At 35.1% G+C, this 22759-nt stretch overlaps 1 protein-coding gene and 1 long non-coding RNA gene across 2 annotated transcripts; both read left to right on the plus strand.

Moving 5' to 3' along the window:
• Nucleotides 1-321: 321 nt before the first annotated feature.
• LOC102803668 (uncharacterized) lies at nucleotides 322-8180 on the plus strand. Its single transcript, XM_006812373.3, has 6 exons — nucleotides 322-634; nucleotides 871-1074; nucleotides 3269-3405; nucleotides 3855-4015; nucleotides 5514-5631; nucleotides 7929-8180. The coding sequence occupies exons 1-6, from the start codon at nucleotides 322-324 to the stop codon at nucleotides 8178-8180; spliced, it is 1185 nt and encodes a 394-aa protein (XP_006812436.1).
• Nucleotides 8181-20727: 12547 nt separating this feature from the next.
• LOC144362484 (uncharacterized) lies at nucleotides 20728-22195 on the plus strand. Its single transcript, XR_013422582.2, has 2 exons — nucleotides 20728-20833; nucleotides 21366-22195. It is a non-coding gene; the product is annotated as an uncharacterized LOC144362484 (long non-coding RNA).
• Nucleotides 22196-22759: the final 564 nt, after the last annotated feature.

The following is a 22759-nucleotide window of genomic DNA, read 5'->3' on the forward strand; positions in this document are numbered from 1 at the left end:
ACTTCTACAATGATTGTATGTTTGATGCATAATTTTTTTTATAAATAATAATTTCTATTAAAAATGTTGATGAAACGTCGTGACCACACTTGATTCTTATAAATATTTATAAATTTCACAATTCAAACTGCATTGAACATTTTTTTGGTTAATGGAATAACATTAGAACATTTTGAAATGATGTCAATACACACTGCATTTTTTGATTGGCAGGTTGAAACTGCCATTGAAATTTATAAATATTTCTAAAAATCAAGGAAATATGTTTGTCGTTGTGATAGCACTTACTTAACTTGCATTGTTTACATTTACAGCTAAGTAATGACACAAGTTTATAAAGCCACTCCTTTCTCATATTGCACACCATCACGACCAATGCGGAAAAGTTCCCGTTTTAAAAAGAATGAGCAGGTTATCGATGAAAATAAACCTCTCACAGGACAGTACTTGTCGGCTGTTGGAACGCCGTTACGGAGAACGCCACTCACACCAAAGTTTGAAGAGTTTAACAAGGAACTTCCAGCTGCATTGAGGAATATTAGAAAGCGCATTGAAAGTCAAAGTAATGATCTTGAAGAGAGTGATGCAGAAGAGAAAGTTAGTCCTAGTTTGGCCCGACTTCGTATGACACCTGGTGAGATCTTTTCAACTTGTACATCAGTTAAAAACACATGTATCACAGCTTTCGTTAAGGTTTTTCATGAAAAAATCAACCTAAAAACAAAATTTTAATTACGATTTCAAAATTATTGTCCAAAACCTGCACGTATAATGATTTTGAAAAACAATTGGCGTAAAAAAAGTACACTTCAGTACGTCATATCCTCTCTAGAAACTTCGCTAACTTTTACTATTGATAATATTTTACAGGTGTTGCTCGACAGAAACAAAAGATTCTGGAGCGTAAACATCATGCAGCAAAATCCAATATAGATAGTTTTAATGTTGGTGGAGGTGTTTGCTTATGGCCAGAAATGGACAACATGAGGTTAACAAGACATGACATGTATTTATTGACTGGTATATGTTTGGGGTTGGTGGTATCTATCTATGTTTCATTCATAACCATGCATGGTATGTACAGATAATTCTCTATATTTACTGTTACTGTGGACGCGTGAATGAAAGGAACACCTAATTACCAACGTTGTCAGCAAACTTGCTAACGAATCGCCTGTTCTGATTCAAACTGGCGTCTGGAGATCGTTATCAGATTAGGCCATCCCATTTTCAATAGGAGGCCAAGATATTTTTAGAGAGGGACATGATTGGTATATGAATTTTCCATAATAATTTTTATCGTTGTTGTAATTGTACTTAATAATTTATTACATTTAAAAATAGCGCAAAACAAGAAAAAATATAAAAATTTAGCGTAACATGACTTGAGAGTGCACCCCTCTCTGTTAGTACCATTGCCTCCTTTTGAGAATGAGGTGGCCCAAAGTGTTTCTTTTTTTTCACTCGTTCACAGTAACCTGTGTTCTCCCCTGAAATTTAAATGTTGTGATTTGCATATTATTTGCATAATTATTGCAAACAGAAAATATGATGAATAACCTACTGAATTACGCAATGCACTCAATTATTGACCTACAAAAACTGTTATTGCACACAAGTTTAAAGTTTTCAGCAACCAATTTGAAATAAAAAGTCAGCAATACCACAGTGGAAATAACAGTGTGGTAGTCATGACAATAACTGTGGCAGACTCAGACCACTGTGTTGCGAAAACAAAACACTGTGGCAGTACCACCAAGGTGTTCGAATCCTGGGGAGAACACTGCTGTTGATGCATCACTTGCTGAAAGCCAAGCTGATGGCGAAAATGAATGGGAAACAAATGATGTCAACATAAAATGTATTAACACTTTGATTTTTGAGTGCACTTTTGTCACTTTTCAGAAAAAAAAAATCAGTTGTTACAACATGTATAGGAAATTACTTGTATCTTATTTTTTCTACTAGTACGGTAGTGTATGCGCTTACATAAATTACACAGGTGTTATGTTCAAAATAAGTCGTATATTAGTGATTCAGAATACATCATTCAGTGCCCATTTGGTCCAAAATTAACAGAGGACTTATAAATGATTGCATAAAAATGTGCATGGAAAATAAATGTTAGTGGGAATAAGTTTGCCATTCACAGGGTTAATGGTTTTGTTTCAGTCCTTCATTTAGTTTTTATTTCTGCAAAATCAGATGTTCATGATTACATGTATAAGTGGGCTGAATTGCATGGCTATAAAACCAAATACACGTGGCTATTATCTAATACTAATACATTTTACAATTTGTTTTCTATTCAAAGTTATGGTCAATATGGACTTGAGAAGTAGTCATTACTAAATGCTAGCCATGTTTGCAATATGTTAATATAATAACCATGCATGCCAGAATAAACTGATTATGAAAGCCACTATCTTCCTATCAATTTCTCTTGGTACATTACAATATCTTTTGGTGGAACTTTTTAGTGGTGTTTGCTTTGCCTTTCCATTTTCAATTCCAATAGCGGACGCCCCTGAACACAACTATTTTTAACAGAAAGGTTTTAAGCTTTTTATATTGAGGATGAAAACTCAATTCATGGCTTTATAAATATGGCTGAATATCATGAGACATTGTTCATATTTAAATTACAACTGTGGATCTGTTAAACGATACATAAGTGAATCAGAAATTAGGTGATGCTCTGTGAATGGTTTATTTTGGAATCCTATGTACATACTACACTTGAACAAAATGAATTATTTGGTCACTAGCCTACAATCTAATTACACCCCCATTAAATATAGTGGGACTTTCAATATGCAAATTTTCAAAGGTTAAATGAATGATAGTCATAACAAAGAATTTTCCGACTTCCAAGGGATATTGGGATGTTCCCAAGATTTTTTTTTTTTTATGATTAGTTTATTTTGGTGCCTGCAGTAAGTTTTGCATTATTACATGTATATAGAGATGATTGTAGCCACACTTTTCCTCTTGGATCTCTGTGCTTATTAGAGTTTTCTAGTTCTCAACAATAAATGTCTTGGATAGATGAGCAGTTTGTCTTATTAGCCAGGCAAATGTATTCATACATGTACTAAATCTTGTCCAAGTTCAGGGTTCTCACTAGAGAATGTTGTTGATTGTATGAACCATAGAAGGTTACTATCTTGATGTCAATTTATGTTTGACACCCCAAAACAAATTAACTTATCATAATTCCATCTTTTGATTTTCTTCATGTTATTACTGAACATAATTTCTATTACAGGAGAACTTCAATCGAAGCTTCGGTACTTTTCAAGAAGACTCGCAATGTTGTGGAGTGATCATACAATAGAAAGACTAAACCAGAAAGCATTCAATGATTCCATCTTGAGATGGCATTCTGCTTTCAGCAACATCTTGGTAAATAGTTTTTAAAAAATGTTCCATTTTCGCATTTACTGTTTATAAAAAGATTTTTTTTTACTTAACGATGCAATGATGTGATATAAAAAACATAAAGAAAGTCAAACAAAATATTGCACCACCAATGCCAGACGTATTAACGGACGTATAACTGGAGTTGATGCAATTCTGTGCCACCTGAGTGCATACTTTTTGGTATTCTCGTGATAACCTTATTGTTATACATCTTTGTCCTGCTTTGTAGTTATAGTTGAATGATAGAATATAGCTCAAAATGTCAACGAAAAACATTTTGCACTGTGTGAACATTTGGGTTTAGTGAAGAGAATCTATTTCCACCACACTACAGTGCATCAAATGCAAACTAGATGTGTGACCTTTAGGGGTTATGCGTAACACCTAGTGATACAAGTAGCTTTAATAATTGCTTAATTATTTCTCACCAGGATGACATTCATCATGGTTTTGATACTCGGTGGTCAGACACTTCATTAAAATATTACATCAGTCTTCTGTTGTATATTAGTGGCATCAGTATTTTACTTTATTATTTGATGGATAATATGTTTGCGAAGAATAAGCTGACACCAAGACGTATTAAAATTTGGTAAGTCAAGTTTAAAAATACATCAAAACATTGTACAAACCTGCTGCATACTGATTATGTACATGTAGTCAAATGTTTAGTGATAGTTGTGAGTCAATCTGCATATTAATTTGCATATGGAAAACTATAATCAGCCTGTATGTTCCACCCTGAAGTAGCTTTTGATGTCAAATGATGTAGATAGGTGTAACAAATGTTCCAATTAACAACTTAGATTGGATTTGTAGTCATATAGAACTATTTTGTGAATTGTGACAAAAGTTGACTTTGGTGCTCAAAGGGTTAATGATATGCAAATTACCTAATTAATATGCACATATGGTATATAGAACTATTTTGTGAATAGTGACAAAAGTTGACTTTGGTGCTCAAAGGGTTAATGATATGCAAATTACCTAATATGCACATATGGTATATAGAACTATTTTGTGAATAATACAAAAGTTGACTTTGGTGCTCATAGGGTTAATGATATGCGAAATACCTAATATGCACATTCGGTATATAGAATTATTTTGTAAACGGTCACAAATGTTGACTTTGGTGCTCAAAGGGTTAATGATATGCAAAATACCTAATATGCACATACGGTATATAGAACTATTTTGTGAATAGTGACAAAAGTTGACTTTGGTGCTCAAAGGGTTAATGATATGCAAAATACCTAATATGCACATACGGTATATAGAACTATTTTGTGAATAGTGACAAAAGTTGACTTTGGTGCTCATAGGGTTAATGATATGCAAAATACCTAATATGCACATACGGTATATAGAACTATTTTGTGAATAGTGACAAAAGTTGACTTTGGTGCTCATAGGGTTAATGATATGCAAATTACCTAATTAATATACACATATGGTATATAGAACTATTTTGTGAATAGTGACAAAAGTAGACTTTGGTGCTCAAAGGTTAAAGATATGCAAATTACCTAATTAATATGCACATATGGTATATAGAACTATTTTGTGAATGGTCACAAAAGTTGACTTTGGTGCTCAAAGGGTTAATGATATGCAAATTACCTAATTAATATGCACATACCGTATATAGAACTATTTTTTAAATGGTGACAAAAGTAGACTTTGGTGCCCAAAGGGTTAATTATATACAAATTACCTTAATTAATATGCACATACAGTATATAGAACTATTTTGTGAATGGTGACAAAAGTGGACTTTAGAGCTTCAAAGAGTTAAAATTTTTTGAAGGGTGGAAAAAGTTGTCTCAGGTGCTCAGAGGGTTACAGTAATAAATAAATAATTGATTGATTGATGATAGACATTTTCAAAGGTAACTTTTTAAATGTGTGATTTTCTATTGATTCAGTGATACACTAAAGAATGAATTTGCCACATGCATCACTAAAAATCTCTGTATGTGACACATAATATTGGCTTAGGGGCTCACTGCTGGCAATTAACAGATTGTAATGTGTTGATAGCCTTCACATGAGCAAAGAGAACCTACTAAAGATGATGTTGATTGTAGGGTTTCAATATTGGTGTTGATGATATTTTGGAGCATACTGATGGTAAATCTGCTATCTGAAGCTCAGCAAGTGGAATATTTGATAGAAATCAATGTACACAGACTCAGTAATGAAATGGTAAGTTGACTATCATCATACTCATGAATCCAGTTGGTTTATTGTTATATTGTGTCTTTCACTTTCCATTTTCTGACTTGGTACAGTAGTATTGTCTGTCAAACAAGAATACCAGGAATCTTCAATGGACGAGTGTTGACAGTGTAGCTATAGCTGAAATAACACGGAATACAAATATATTAGATGTTTGCAAATAGCTAACATCTACAATAAATATTTCAAAGGAATTGATTTGAGCGATTGAATGATGTTGTATTATCACCCCAGTATAGAGCTGTATTTTACTACCAGCTGAAACGGTCATGTTTAACTGGGTGACTGTCAAACAATGTACTAAGCAACAAACAAAAACCTCATTTAAAATTGCCCAGTTGAAAATTACAGCAGGTGATAACAATGTACAGTTCACCGTACTGCAGCAATACTAAATGTGTACAGATCAGAAAGGAAGTGCATAACCCATTCTAAACAGTGTTCATGGTTGAGATGACCTCGACAATTAATGATGGCAGTGATTCGTGGAAGCTTTTCAATAGCAATTTTTTAAACAGAATTGTTACAACTGTGGTACTGTAGTAGATTAAATGTTTTTCAGTCCCTGAATGTAGTCCGTAATGGGGACTTGTGGATTGACCTTTTTGCATGCGGTATGTGTGTCTGTCTGTCTGTCTGTCTGTCTGTCTGTCAGTCTGTCTGCATCTCAATCTTGGATATGCCTGGGTTGATCACATTCAAACTTCACACACACATCATTTGTCTTTGAATAAATATGCACATCTAGTCATTTCATGATCTGATTCATGATGGCTAAATGGCGGTCATTTTAATGGTAAAAACTCAAAAATCAAGCATTTCTGCTGGTCAAGAATCAGATTATGGCTGTGTTATTGATGAATTTCATTTAAACTTGGAAGATACATTGGACATTATTAGACCTCAATGCCCATGATTTGGTTTTTCTTATCAGATTGAAAAGGGCTGACTGGCAGTCATTTTGCTTTAATGAATGTGGTTCCAGAACCGTATCTCCGACATGCCTTGACCAATCATGTTCAAACTTATATATACACCTTGCATGTATATTTTGACTGTCAAAATGGCTGAATGGTCGCCATTTCAATGTTGAAAAATCAAGCATTTCTGCCATTTCAGAACAAGATCTGAGCAATGTGTTGCTGGATTTCATTCAAACTTGGTACATAAATTGGACATTATGGGACCTCTATGCCTGTCATTTGGTTTTTGAAATTAGATTCAAAACAACTGACTGGTGGACATTTTGTATTGTTGAATGTGGTTCTGCAACAGTATCTCTGACATGCCTTGGTTGACCATGTTGAATGCATATATTGTATACATCATGCATATTCTTTTTGACTATCAGATTCATTTGCAGCCATTTTATTGTTAAATACATTGTATTCATCAAAATCGAGCATTTCTTCCATTCCAGAACCAGATCTTGGTTGTGTATATATGGATTTTATTCAAACTTCATACATGCATTGGACATTATAGGATTGTTTTGTTAATCATTATGTTTTAATGAATGTCGTTCCAGGGCCATATCTGACTTTTGTTGACTGATCATGTTCAAACCTCCCAAGTGCAGCATATGCTGTGTCACACATATGCACATGAATTTGATTCATAGTTCTATGGTGGCCATTTTAATGTTAAAAATGCATCAATATCTGCCAATCCAGACCCAGATTATGGTAGTACATAGACAATTATTTTTCACTTTTATGTCTACATTAAACATATAAGAAAACCAAAATTTGTTTTTCAGATCTGAATCAAAATAGGCGAATGCAAATGCTACTGTAGAGCCATATCTCTGATGTAAATTGACTGAATGCAATCAAACTTTACAACTACATCATACAACATGTAATTTATTTCACATTCCAGTTCAAAATGGCTGACTCCTTTCAGTTTAGTTAGGCTATTAATTTTGGGTCTGTGCGTCGGTCCGGAGCCTTTTCTCAGACAACCTTTGATCGTTCTCGTTCAAACTTGGCATACAGACATGACGTACATATGCACGCCAATTTTCGTTATGATTTGATTAAATATGGCTGACTGGCAGCCATTTTGTTCCTCAAATTTGCTAAATTCTGATATTTAAATGTGTTCGGAACTGTTTCTCAGAGTTGAACAGGGTGATTTCAATCAAACTTTGTATGGTAATCATGCATATTTGGTTATAGGTGCATGTCACTTTTTTTCGAGATTCGAATTGCTTGTTGTGTGTGATCAATATAATTATAATTCCAATATTATCTTACCAATAGGGCGAGCTGGTGTATCTACATCTAGATCTTGGTCTATATAACAACATTCTACAATACTGGAGAATTCGTTGTTTGCCTCCCACAACACAAGGTACACTTAGTATTATGGGATTGCTACAAGTACGAGATGTTACATACTATTTACAATATTACAGTTTGCCAGTTCTTACAGCACTGTGTACACCTATTATTAGGCTCATTTTGGCCCTGAAGACAGTTTATAGTCAGGAACATCTATCAAAATCTAAATGACATTGGTGCAGTTATTTTCACATAACGGTAATAAAATCATCCTCATTGATTATTAAAGCTTTTACTATTAATATGAGATTCCTATAAGAATATCGCAGTATGCAAATATGCAGTACAAGTATGCATGAAGGCATAAGCAGTGCAGGTCAAAGCCATTCAGTACTACACAAGTCATTTTTTTATTGTTTTCGGTGCTATATGTAGATAACTCTTGTGAAGAAAGTTGATCACTGTTGATCACTTGATGATAGAGCTTTACTGATACTTATCATGGATATTATAGCTTTGTCTTTCAATTCTAATAACACAGCTATACACTAAGCCTTATCAATGTACATATACACTGATTTGGCAATACTAGTTGATACAGGGCAGAAACATGTGCAGTAATACATAGTGCTTTTTGAGCTCAGAACTTTGTTATAAATGGGCAATAATCAAATGTAACCCATTATGTATATATCTACAACATGTCATTTTAGCTAAAGTGTGATTTTGTTAATTCAAGATGTAGATAATTTAAAACAAAGCATATTGTTACTATGCAACTGGTGGCCTTTTTGCTAAATTAAGATTTCGTGAATTCAGGCTTCGTGCAAAATTCGCTAAAATGATGTGCAGCTATTTCAAAGCATTTTACAGTGGTTTCATTGTCATTTCTTTATTTTCTGTGAAGCTGAACTATCATTTAATTATAATGAGCTGAAATACAGGGTGAAGTAGAACAACAATTATGTTTTGATTATGATTGCCAAAATATGATTATTTCCTCAATTACCATGTGGTACTTGTCTTTTCACTAGTATGCAACCATCAGATATTTGATGGATGTGAAACATAGCACATCAGGTATTGCCACATTTAACTTATTGAATTGTTCCCATATTCTTTCAACAATTTTGATACAGATCTGTGGGCAATAGAAAATTGTGTTCTATTGGTCCAAAATTAACATATTAACATATAAATATATTGAAATATGCAAAATGCGTCAACATTTTGGCAGGAAGTATGACGTTCAAAGATGAAGCCAGACATTTGACATGTCTCACCATTCCTTCAGTGATCGAATAAATTGTATTTCAGTATAGTATTATAGTATATTTAAGAGAAATTATTTCAAATCAATATATGTGGGAGAAAGGTTTGAATCCAATTTAATATGTACATTTTTTTTTTATAAATTTGTGTTTTTTGAATAAATACCATCATGATATATCTAATATGTATGTGTGATTAAGTGTTTTGGGATTTTTGTTGAGGCAGTTGTACAATTAATGTTAACTACCCCTCCGCTTTAACTGCTTTAATATTGTTGATACCATATGGTCAGGATTGAATTCATGTATGATTACATTAAACAAGGAACTACATGTGAATAGTTATGGTTTACTGGTTGTTAGAAAATGTTATACTGTAAGAAAAGGAACTGCTAGAAAAAAAGGAACTACTGTGAAAGGGTGCATAGTGACGGTTACTGATATGTGCATATCAATGACCTAATCTGCACATTAATTTGCCATTTATTTTAGCATTTTCACTTGTTTTTTCAATAATATCATCAGCTACGCCCCTGAAACTATACATGTCAAACTACACACATGACACTGATAGCATCGTACTGCGTTTGCCAAGAATGACTATCCCATGACCCAAGACTATTATTATTTTCTGGTCGAACATGTCTGTGACACCAGAGCTATTCCATCCAAGCACTTACTGGCTGATTCCCTCGATCAAATCATCACAAGAGTAATTAATACAGAGAAACCATTACCACTATGCCAAGTCTTATTGAGATGGCACAATAATGAGGTTATACAAGAGCCTAGTGGTACAAGTGTTCTTGGTGTTCACAACACCAGTCACGTTATATCCCTCTATAAAGCCCTAAATTTGTAGATTCTCCTAACAATGTGTCTGAAAATAACAAAAACGCTCCAAACACCTTGAGAAACAAAAACCTGATATCAACACAGTATGGCTGGTAGGAATCTTTGCAAAGACGACTCCATTAAAACACTTCTCAGAAGGCTAGCTCGCACACAGGCTGTTGCATCACTATTGTTACTTACACCATATTAGTCCTTGTCATTAGTATTGCTGTTTTTTCAACGTGCTACTTAAATTCGTAGTATTCCATGTGACCTGACAATTAGGCCAAGTAGACACTACTTCGTCGCTTCGTCGTCTTTCAGGCTGACTCAGTCACCTTATGGACTAACCCACCTTTCAGAGCTAAGAACCCGGAGCTGGCGAATTGGGCTTACCCTTTATCCCCCTGTAGGGGGCAATGAACCCTGGATCGAGTGCATATGCTTTGACATTGTACACTGATGTTTCGGGTTACCCTGCAGAGGGTAATAATCGGGGTACTGAAAGTCAAAAAACGCATTCATTTCTCATTACCCCTGATACTTCTCTCCTGACAACACCATGTGTCACAGACTGGGTCTGATTCTTGTAGGTCAGAGGGTAACGAACTAATACAACAGTGATGCTTGCTACTGAACTTTCTGTATCAAAGTTGAGCTTTAGGGTGTACCATGAAGCTTGAAGGTAGTTTGCCTCTCCCAACTTAGCTGAGTTAAGTTTTCTGTTATTTTTTCAATTGCATTAGGACACTGTCATTCAAGTCTTGTCTGTTCTTCAAGATCACCCAGAGTGTAGACATTGCTAGTAGAATAACAGGAATAATAATGTGCCTCATGCCTTACGAGTTGTGTGTAGTCAGTGTTTGTTCGACAAAGTAAGTCAAACCCAACTTTGTCTAATTTAGACATATGCCTAATTTAAACAGTAGAGTGACTATTAAAGTGTACTATCTGAAACCTCCTTCTAAATTATAACTACCCCTTGTCTCATATGGCATCTAGATACAATCTGTTAATATGATATTATTCGTCCTTTTTTATTCAAAGTGCATTCACATAAACTGGGTAAGTCCTGTTATGTTGCTTACGTTAACCCGCATGGTATAATCATATGAAATCTTCCATGGTCTCTGGACTTTATTAGGAAGGGAACCCAAAAAGACCTTGGGTAACTTACATTGAATAACATTTAAATCGGATTTTTCCTCACAAAAAGCATAATAGCAAATGTACAAGAAGTTGCTCACAGATACATTCCAGTCGTTTCCCTGCCATAGCGTGTCATTGTTTTTGATAGGACCCAATTCCTCAATCTCAATGTTTTCTCTAAAAAGGCAGATAATATTGAGCAACTATGATATCCACAGCGTCATATTGTTTTAGTCCCGACAATATTTTGTAGTATTTAATTCACGCATTTTTGATCCCGTTGTTTTTACTTTTGACCTGGAGTCAAATCTGGAGGTAACATCGCATTTTCTACAATCTTGCGAGTGTCAGTATTTTTGTAGTTAATAATAGTGTAGTTAATAATAGACTACAGAAACTAGTTTACAACATCACCTACCAGAAAATCTGTGGAAATAATAAATTATTATTGTTGAATCACCAGCTCAGTTTGAATTTGCCTCAATTCTCGTTTTGGTGGGGGTGAATTTTTTTTTCGAAATCATTTCTTCTCTTTTCTTTGATTGCATCATGCCTAAGTCATTAAAAAAAAACTAAGAACGTGCCGACTAGACCTACGGTACATACAACATGTTCATCTTGCCAATTTGGGACCCACACTTGTGTTGCCATTCTTTTTATGGTTGCAAACGGGCGCAGAATTTTTGCCTCCAGGGAATTTGCGATCTGTGGGATTCTCAATCGTGAGAGCACTTTGAGGCAGGGTTGAAAGCTGAGGACTTGTTCCCCCATTTTGTCAAAGCTAGCGGAGAAGATCCTCCCTTTTGATGCCTGGAGAACCAACTTGAGCTAACAGCTCACCAACTTCCAGGTGCCCTCTTGTAACAAATTCGGTTTCAGAACACCAAGTGCAGGTGGGTGGCGGATCGCCTTTTCGTCTCTGGAATGGTCCCCGGAAAGATCTGTTTGCCAATCACCAGAATGCCAAGGTCTAGTCATACGTGTCGCTTCTCCCAGAGACAAACGCCTTTGTCATGGACGCTCTATCAATCTCTTGGAGTCCCATGGACGCCTTTGCACCCTTCCAACTAGTGCATCTTCCAGATCTGTTGTTCCAGTCTGACAAAACTCTACCGTTGGACCCCGCATCATTCCATCTTCTCGCGTGGATAAACTCATGCAAGCGCAAGGCTTTTTTGCAGAGTTGTTCAAGTTCCTTGCTTTGGCACAGTTGGACGGCACCAGACGTTACTTTGAGTCCAGATGTAAACTCTACATTGATTGATGTAACGAAAAGGAGATTGATCATCTCCGTTCCTCTATTAGCAAGGTGGTCGATTTTTCTTGTATTTATTTGATCTAGATCAAATATCTATATTGATGATTCTTGAATATCTGTCAGATTGAAACTGGCCTCGAGTTCAGATATGCAACATCGGTATAAGTCTTTCCGCTCGAAGAGACTGCGCGTCAAAGGACTAATGAGTCCTCCTAACTGAGACATGTCGTTGGTCCTGTCGGAGCTATGGAGAGGCAGACATGAAATATGCCACTGCAAAAACATTTTTACTCTTGACTCTGGCATCAAGTAGGCGGCGCTCAGAGATAGGAGCAATGTCCTTCATGGACGGATGTGCCACCTTTATGAACTCACAAGTTGTTTTGAAGACTTGGATAGGCTTGCTTGTCAAGAATCAGATACCAGGACGTGATCCTGAACCGATTGTCACCCCATGCCTTACTAACATAATAGGCATGGAGGACCACCAGGAACGGATTCTATGTCCTGTCAAAGCTCTGAGTTGGTACTATGATTACTATGATTAAGTAAACTAGAAGGTTTGTACAAATCCGTTTGTTTACATAATCATACCTACCAGAAAATCCGTTAAACCGGCCCACCTCCCCCACAAGCTCCTGAGCGACTAGCTGTGTTGCATCGGAAACATTTCAATTGAGAATTGAGATGATATGGCCTTGATCACGTGATCGCTCTGGGGGTGACCCCTTAGGCGAGGCCTAGGGTGTTGTTTTTGAACCTGGGTATATTCTCCATTAGTTTTCATCGTGCCTGTAATCTGTAATTACGCCTAACAAGTAATAAATGAAATTTTTTTTCTGGTAGCTATGATTATGTAAACAAACGTGTTTGTAAAACCCTTCTATTTTACTCGGTTTTGACAGGTAAACATTTACCTATTTGTTCACTAGTAATAAAACCAACTGTGCATCTGCAGCTCCCAAAAGATTTTTGAGGCATTCATTTTATTCTTCCCGATAGTGAGTAATTGTGCAATGTTCAGCCAGCTTTTTTTTTTTGCAAATGCTGACCAAAGAGAGCAGAAGACAGATTGTCTAATGACTCATCTACCACTGCGATGTGTCTGTCATAGTCACATATTGCTGCTGGTAGTCAATGCAAAGACTCATGGGGCTTTCTTTCCCATGTACAATACCACAAATCAGTAACCTGACTCAGGGACTACGTGAATGCTGGATCACTCTGACACAAAACATTTCACAGACTTTCTGCATATGAACACCGCCAAACTATTCTTCTGCGTTTTTACAGGGCGGACAAGTGTGGATATTATCTGTATTATCAGTATGTTGCCTCACATATCCCGACCTGGAAGTTAAAATACTTTTGATGTGTCTGTTTCAATATACGATTCATCCTTTTTTCCTGCTACGACTTCTTTCCCCACTGTAGTAGTCACAGCCTGGTTTGCATTCACTTTATTTTTCATCAACTGGGCCAGTATGGTTCCATCTTTGAAAGCCACTGTTGCTGCCCCAACTATCAATTCCGCAAATTATCTTTATAATATGTACAAATAATTCTTTTTGCTACATTTGCAATTTTTTTCGGCTCATCAAATCTTCATGGTTTATGAAGTATAACTCGTGCTAATATTTACTACCAATAGCAGGGACGATAGAATTTGATGATAGTTTTTGGTATCACGGTACCTCATACCTTGTCTTGCAGCAATCACTTGGTTCCTCTCACCAATACCCTGTGCTATTAGGTGTCTCCCGATACAAAGTCTCTGCTCTGAAAGCTCATTACCCTGCAAATCTTGTCCCTGCACCAGAGAGTAAAACTACATCATATAAATACTGTCAGTCCAGATCGTTATACTATGAGGTTATTACGAGAATACCTCAAAGTATGCACGAATACAGTACAGCTGGGTTACATACCTATATTCCGACACCCATATGTTCCGACATCCTTATATTTCGACACCCCTATGTTCCGACATCCCTATATTCCGATAACCCTATGTTGAGATGCTATTAGGTTTTGACACCTACGAAATTTTTGAAACTTTTTTTGACATTTCACTGCATTTTTATCACTTTACTAAGAAAACATATCATCATTCTTCTTCAAATATTATCCTACGCTCACGCTTTTTTAACACAATGTTACATTTTTTTACATTTAAAAAAAAAAGTATGCCGGATTATAATAATTGCCACTCCTCTGGCCATGAGCTTTCATGGAGTTTTTTTTTGATCATCGTCGGAAATTGTACATTCAGATTTAGTCAAACAATATTCTCAGACGCACAGTATCCTATCAAGCTCCAGACGCAAAATATTTTTTTTTAAATTATTGCCAAACGTTCAGACGAACAGTAAACTATGTACCAGATAGTCTTCATGTAGGCCTCTGACAACTTGTACTCGTACTCAAATCCTGTCCTTGTACTCAAATCCTGTCTATGATAAAATGAATTAGTTATGACAATAATAATAATAACAACAACAATAACAGTAATCTTCATTGCATAATCGTATCTTTGAAAAAGAAAATCACAATAAAGATGAAAAACTGAAGAAGTAACAAAATGGAAGTGCTAAAATTGAAAATTGGAATTTATTTAGGGGAAGCTAGTAGTTTTTTTGAAATGATTTTCTCTGGCACTGAAACAATTATAGATGTAGCTTGCTAGTTTTGTTATTTTTTGTCTTTTATCGCTTGTTAGCATTGTAATCAAATTATTAGTATTTGTGTATTAAATTTATTTCCTTCAACCTTTCAGTTGTCTGATTTTCATACAGCTTGCATTCAAGTAAGAAATGCATTTCGTCTTCAATCTCATTTTGGTCGCAAGCAGTGCACTTTCTCTATTTCTAAATTATGGGCACTAATCTCAATTTTGTTAGTGCTGCTCTATGTTTTGCATTTGTTACTGTTGTTAGGTAATTTTCATACTGGCATTTATTCTATTGGTTTTTGTTTTGTTTTGTTTTGTTATTATTATCATCATGCATTTTGTTCTTGACTCTTGTTTTCGAATACTGTTTTGAATTTAATGAAAATTGTGTTGATTAGATTGGTGTTATAATTTGGATCCTTATTTTCCCATGACTTACCCATTTCCAGATAGTGAAAAATATTTTTGATACCAGATACCGAATTAAGTATGCCATCCATCTCTATGCCAAGTCTTTATGCTTCATGGACTAGCGTGTTTTCATTCTTTGTTTTTATTTTTAGCCAATATGTTATCATTTGTTTTATACTAGTCAGTAAAATAGAGTGTCTACCTAATGCTAAAATACATTTTACCTGTTTACCTGTAAAATGTATTTGCATTTGTCCATAGGTAGCCCACTATCAAACATATCGTTTCTTTGTAGTACACAGTCGCTTGTCAAAATTTCGCTGCAATAGATCAGGATAGGTTTAACCATACTATCAAATAGTTTTAGGTAAGTTCTGACTGGGACATTGTTTTCAGCGTATAACAAGTGTTTTATTTTGAAGAAAGCTTTCATCGCTCTGTGGCTGAGATCTTCTTGAGCTCTGATAAGTTTACCAGTAGTGTTTAGTTTCAAACCTAGGTAAGTGTAAGAGGATACATTTTCAAGTGGTTTTCCATTAATTACAAATTTATGTTTTGTTAGGGTTTTGCCAGATTTGTTGAAAATCATGATTTTGATACATTTACCTCTAGTTTCCATTTATTACGACATGTTTGCACTGAGGTTATAACATTTCGGAGGTCGTTTTTTGACTTTGAGAGTAATATTGGATCATTTGGATATAATAAGCATGAAGTAGGACTAGTTAAAAGAGTTAGTGTGTCATTTTGTGATAAATCAATATGGTTTTTGATTTCATAAATAAAAGTGGGCTCAGCCCATCACCCTGTCTTATGCCCATATTAACTGGGAAGGAGTTGGTAAGGCCCGCTTTTACCAAATATGTGACATATTCATGCATTCGAAAATATTTATCAATATTTTCTTCCATTATTTTATTTCTTTAAGAGAACGTAATTACACTGCCAAGAAATTACATATAGACGAAAATGAAATTCAAATAGATGGCGAGACTTTGCCTGACCTAAGGTTTACATAAAGTAAATTAAAGGGGAACTAAATAGAGCCTATTTTGGTGTTTGCATTTATCAAGTTATGTATATTGATTATAAATTTGAAAAAAAAAAAAAAAATTAAAAAAATGATTATCTTCAGAGTTATGATGATTTAAATATGAGAAACCATAAACCTGCGAAGGACTTCCGTTTGCGCCATCTTGCCATAAAAAAACGCCCTCATGTGGTATAAACTGGTAAGGTAACAAAGCATGATGACGAAATAATATCTGATTAAATATAAGCAACTTAGGGAGCCATAGCTGGCTGGACTGGTGAATTGACTTCTAGTCTAGGTTGTTTCGACTTTTACGTTAATGTTATTTACAAGCATATCAACATACAAACATTATGGATGTTCGATTGATCGAGACAGGCATTTTGTTTTGTTTTTTGTCTAACTGTCTAATAAATGCTGTTTCCAGTACTGCACTGTGCGGCGTGCAAATTATTCAAAGTATGGATGCTGGAGTATGCAATCTTGAGTTCGTAGGGTGGCGGGTGGAAACATTTTCGTCCATGTATTCACGGGGCTGCACTGGCAAATCATGGGACAAGTGTCACAGGAACACCAAGCAGATTGTTCACAGACTTCCGTGTAATTTGAAATAAAACTTTCATCCGAACAAGGGGCATCGTCGACGATATACTCTCATCACTCACACTGGACTGATCTGAATATTCACAGTATACCGTACTTCCCTGATCATAAGCCCGGGGGCATGAACACATAAAGGAAAAGTAAGGGATGAGCTTGTACTCGAGGACCAACTTAGAAAAAATGATTTTGTTTTGGGGTTAAACACTGTAACCATCTTGCAAACAACGAAAAATTATCCAAAAAAAAAATATTCGTTCACCACGCCGGGCTCGGGAAAATAATACTTATTTTTGAAAAAAATGCGTCATTGATTTGAACGATACTTACAATGAAGAAACAAACATGTTCATAAAAAACACACATTTTATTACAATACGATTTACATACCGTCTGAATTTACGGTGAAATAATGGGTAGGGTCTGTGAGGAAACAGTGGACGAAGGCATTTATCATTATCTTTGTTTTGGTATGTTTTCGATCGTACGCAAAACAATTTTCCACCATGAGGTTTTTCAGCACGTTTTGACCTGGAACAACTTCCTTTGACATAACAGGTCATGTCTTTCATTAACCAATCAAAATGATGTGTCGTAATGATGAAATTTTCCGATTATTGACGATGATTTTTTAGCGCAATACGGAAGTGAATTACCGCAATGTTAAAATGCGATCTGTAGCACTGATTGCAACGAAAAAAAGATGATTTTTTCCCCTAAAAACTGGCGATTCGCAATTTCCGAGATATAAACGACGGTTAATAGTAACCGTGGGTAAACTGAGTGTGGAGGAAGAATTTAAACACCTTTTTCGTTCGCCAACATGTCTCATCGTTCACCCTAGGCCTTTCATGATAGTCTCAAAGTAAACCATGCCCAATAACCAGGTACACGCCTTAACGATCACATTTTTGGCTTTTCGAAGGCTACTCAAAGAAATATGGATTACTCCAGAATTGCAACATCGATGTTTATTCTGAGTAAATGACAGAATAGAAACGATGCGAATCACGTTGTGTACGTTCGCCATGTACTCTGAACTTGAAATTAATGCGAGTTTTCTCATAAAACTAAAAGCATGAACCAAACTAACATGCCAATCACGATTATTATGAAATGAAACACACCTTTTACACGCATATTTTAAAGAATATCGTCGACGCCCAGTAAAAACCAATAAATAAATACCAAGTAAAAACATAGGGATGGGCTTCATACTCGGGAGGGACTTACGATCGGGGAAGTACGGTACTTTAACGCAATTGGGCTTTCACTCTCAGAATACTGTGTTTCAAACGCATAAGGCTCTAACCCAAGTTTTAAAAAGCACATTGTGCATATAAAAGTTGAGTTTATACTAATAGTACACAATGCTTGGCAGCATGAACGGCTATGTACAATGGCATATACGAATGCGATCAGATACTAAAACGTCATAGCTTTGAAAAGTACCCGGATGTTAAATATGTTCGTTCGTTAATTATTCCCCTCCATGAATGGCCTCCATGGCAAGCACTTCAAATGCCTATCCAAGCTACAGTTATAATTAAAACAAAATTAAACCACTGCAATATTATTTCGAATACAGTTTAGAATATACACAACTATAAATTAAGGCCGCATTTAGGTTCGCTTTAAACATATGTAGCAAAGGAGTAGATCCCTCTCTGATATCTATCTAACAATAAGATAATTATGTGAGAATTGGCGAGAAATTTTAAGATTAAGAACAATCACATGTTGAATTCTGATGTGGATGTTATATAATATTGACATTAACCTTGAACGGTAAATTGTGAATCAAATTTGCAGGTACCGGTAGTATAAACTTGTGCAGTATCCCGGCTCCTGTCATTAGAGGAAGCCGGCCTATTGTACATTTGAATTATCGGATAATTATCTGATAATTCTCGATGTTTTAGATCAATATTATACAAGGTCTACAGCTGAATGATGGTTTAATTTTTAAACATGGAATTCTCCGATAATTCTCTGAGAAGGTCTTAGATTGGTGGAAAACGTATTACGTGTGGAGATAAACAAAAATGTTGGCCGAAAATATTGGAATATAAAGAGATAGTGTGACCCCTTCGTATTCTTTGGCAATCTCAAAAACTTATGCAAACACTAAGGAATGCTAAATGCAGTGCCTATTTATCTCTTGCATTATAAATACATAAATAAATGATTTGATTAATATTTAGCCCTGAATACAGTCCTGTAGGTTGGCTTCTTGCGCTGATCATGCGGCCCCACATGTTTTTTATTATTAGAGGACGCTTACGCGCGTAATCATTCTATATTTGGAATCCGTAATTTTTGTAATTTTTTATAATATTTCAAAACACATTTCGTCTTAGCCAGTTCCCTCAATTCAGATGTGCTGTCTTGAAATCTGGAAGGCAAGGATTATCAATGAATTTCTCATTTACCTGTACGTTTGTGAATAGTCACGTTGATTCTAATATTTCTATTAATCAAAATGGTTTCTAGCCTGGTGAATGAAGTAGCATATCCAGCAATTTCACAGCAGGTTGCTGGTATGAAATGGCATTTATTCAACCACAAACAATACTTACAACGATTATATAATTTCTGTTGTATTGATGGCACTGTATATGATTATTATATTGAAGTATAACAGTACATTTTAGTGCACCCATCTACTGCAAGTTGTAACATTTTTATTTTCAATTGTGCCTGATATGAGATTTCTTTTACAATACTTACAATGATTATATAATTTCTGTTGTATTGATGGCACTGTATATGACTATTATATTGAATTTGGTAGTACATTTTAGTGCATACGTACACTGCAAGATTGTAACATTTCATTTGCCGGGAGGAGTTTCCCTGATATAGATTTTGTTTACAAAGTAGTTAATTCATATTCTGACTGTTCTTGCCTCTCTGTAATATCTGCTTTCACGAACCTGGTGAGGGGTTAACACCGAAACGGTTTTGTTGCAGCAAATTCCCAACTATTACACCAAATAAATAAATAAATAAATAAATAAATAAATAAATAAATAAATAAATAAATAAATAAATAAATAAATAAATAAATAAATAAATAAATAAATAAATAAATAAATAAATAAATAAATCATCATTATACAATTACTATCTTATAGAATCAACATATTAGATATGCCTTGAATATTGGAATATTTATTCAGACGAATAAATATATCAGTATTGTCTTCGGGGGGCACTTAATGCAAAGCGCATTCATGATAGGGACGTGCCACCCTTTGGGGTTATAATTTCCTGCTGTTTAGGTCTAGAATGGGAGTATGGATTTGCTTGCCTTTTGGTCCAATATCAGTTTGCCGGTCTAGAATGGGGTCTGCTTTTTTAATTTTCATGTATTTACTCGAGTTTTAGTATTTTATAGAGTATTATAGAGTTTTTATTGGCATATTTTCACGTAGCGGATCGTCGAAGGCGGGCGCCGAAGTCTGGAACTATTGGCCATCATTTATCCCGTCAATGAGCCCTACAATGCAATTGTGTTTCAGTGTGTACGAACTTAGCGCATGCGTAGTGAAGTCTTCAACATGGCGGCAATTGACGGTGTAGAAATATTTTTACAGCGAGTTCTTGGATCAAGTGCTGGTGGGAGAATCTCAGAGATTATTGTCAAGTTTAAAAGTAATTTTATAAATGTTTACTTGAATTGCGTATTGTATATTCATTTTTATTGCCGTGGTGTTTGATATGACCCATCAGATTTGTAATTTCTTTTGGGGATCCGGATCGGGAGACTGGATATTCGTCTGGTAAAATGTTTGGATGAAAAATGTTATTGATTTTTTCAATCGCAAATAATAATGAGGTATAGACCAAGGGTATAGAGCCAATTTTGGCGCTTTCCCGTGACTGTTTTCGAATGGTTATACATTATTTTTTATTACTAGTATACCTATTATTTTGTCTTATTTTATCATTATTATTATTTTTAGTATTATTATTACAACTATTTAATTTTGTTTACTGGTCACTGGGTGAGCTGTTTTGATATATTTTAATGATAAACTGGTTGATAACTTTAAGTAATTGTTGGTTATTAGTTGATCATTTGTGAATAAAACAACACAGTAAATACAACTGAACATTTAAAAAAATTAATATAGTTGCAGAGTGTGGGGCTTTGACGTTAATAGTATGTTTTTGTAATACTTAGATTGAAGAACATGAGGATCAAATGATACCAAATAAGAAAATTAGAAGAGAAGATAGAAACATGGTAGATACTCATTTTTAGTTTATAAATGATATAAAACCAGGGGAAGACGATGGTAAAATTTCCTGGTATGCTGAGCCACATTATACATTTTCAACAGTATCTGGTGAAGTTAAGCAGGGGACACTTAGGAACGCTGACTGCACCCGAGTGACTGATGTAGGAACATTTCTTAACGATTCTGCGATAAAATTCCAAATTTGAAATCGTTCAAAAAGCGAATAAAGTTTTTTTTCCTCCGATCAAAAGTCATGCGACTCAAGCTGAGAGTGTTAAGAAAAAACTGAAACACCAAGTTAATTTGTAGATGGCCATCACAGTCCGCAAAATGGAAATCATAGGAGATATATGCAAGTCCAATACAGCAGACATTGATTTCAGTTATGGTTGCAGAGGATGACACAGTCATTATAGGACAAGTCCGCTACCAACAGAACACAAACTGTCTTGTTGGTTTTTGTGGAATACAGGGAGAAGACCACAATTGTTTCGATGATTTTGTCATAGAGGTTGGTGAAGGTAGTCAATGCATTCAGAACTTGGAAAATAAGAACTTATGACAGAGCGGTTTTGCTAAATCCTCTTCATCCCAGACTACCCAAAGTTGCAGTCTTGATTATGCCAACATGTAATCGCTTTGATACCAATTTTGTTTATATATATGTGGTCTTTTTTTACAAGTTCAAGGCCATCGGCCCATAAAAGTAAAATGTATATACATAAATATTCTTAAATTACAATAAATCAGCAATATCGCTTCTAAGTTTCAATATGTGATAAGCATAGGCTGCCAAACTTTTAATTATATTGGTTTCTTGTGGTAATAACCCCCAAATTTCAGCACCATATGTTAACATTTTAACAATTTTGTTTATGGACAGAGGCAAACCATTCAGCGCCTGTATACTGAAATTGTGGAAGAGACAGTTGGTCTTTTAATTGGTACCTCGTCTGCTGGAGATTCTATACGTCGAACAATAATGCTTCAGCTAATGACATATTCTGGTGACAACCGATTTAGACCAATCCCTCGTGATTTAGGTTTTGTTTTTTCATGTTGGAAAGAACAGAAAGCTGATGACAGTTACATTATAAGGGAGATTGCTGATCAAGATTATATTCATAATCATAAGAAGTTAATTAATCTAATGTATTCAGCAGCCAGAACAATTACAATGTCAACATTCTTGATGCATGAAAATCATTTGCAGCTAGTTTTTCAGAGATTCCCATTTGCAGAACATAATCTTTGCACAGGTGATATTACTGGACAGGACTGACACAACTAGATATCAGCTTAGTGATTGTCTTCATCCAGAGTTCTAAACTGTTTA

Source organism: Saccoglossus kowalevskii, chromosome 13 (assembly GCF_978046115.1).
Source record: "Saccoglossus kowalevskii chromosome 13, keSacKowa6.1, whole genome shotgun sequence".
Lineage (NCBI taxonomy): Eukaryota > Metazoa > Hemichordata > Enteropneusta > Harrimaniidae > Saccoglossus > Saccoglossus kowalevskii.

Excerpts from the sequence above, each read along its gene's own strand:
- LOC102803668 (XM_006812373.3), top strand. The coding sequence starts at position 322 with ATGACACAAGTTTATAAAGCCACTCCTTTCTCATATTGCACACCATCA. Across the intron at positions 1,075-3,268 it reads TTCATTCATAACCATGCATG|GAGAACTTCAATCGAAGCTT; the intron begins GTATGTACAGAT and ends TTTCTATTACAG. Across the intron at positions 4,016-5,513 it reads CCAAGACGTATTAAAATTTG|GGTTTCAATATTGGTGTTGA; the intron begins GTAAGTCAAGTT and ends TGTTGATTGTAG.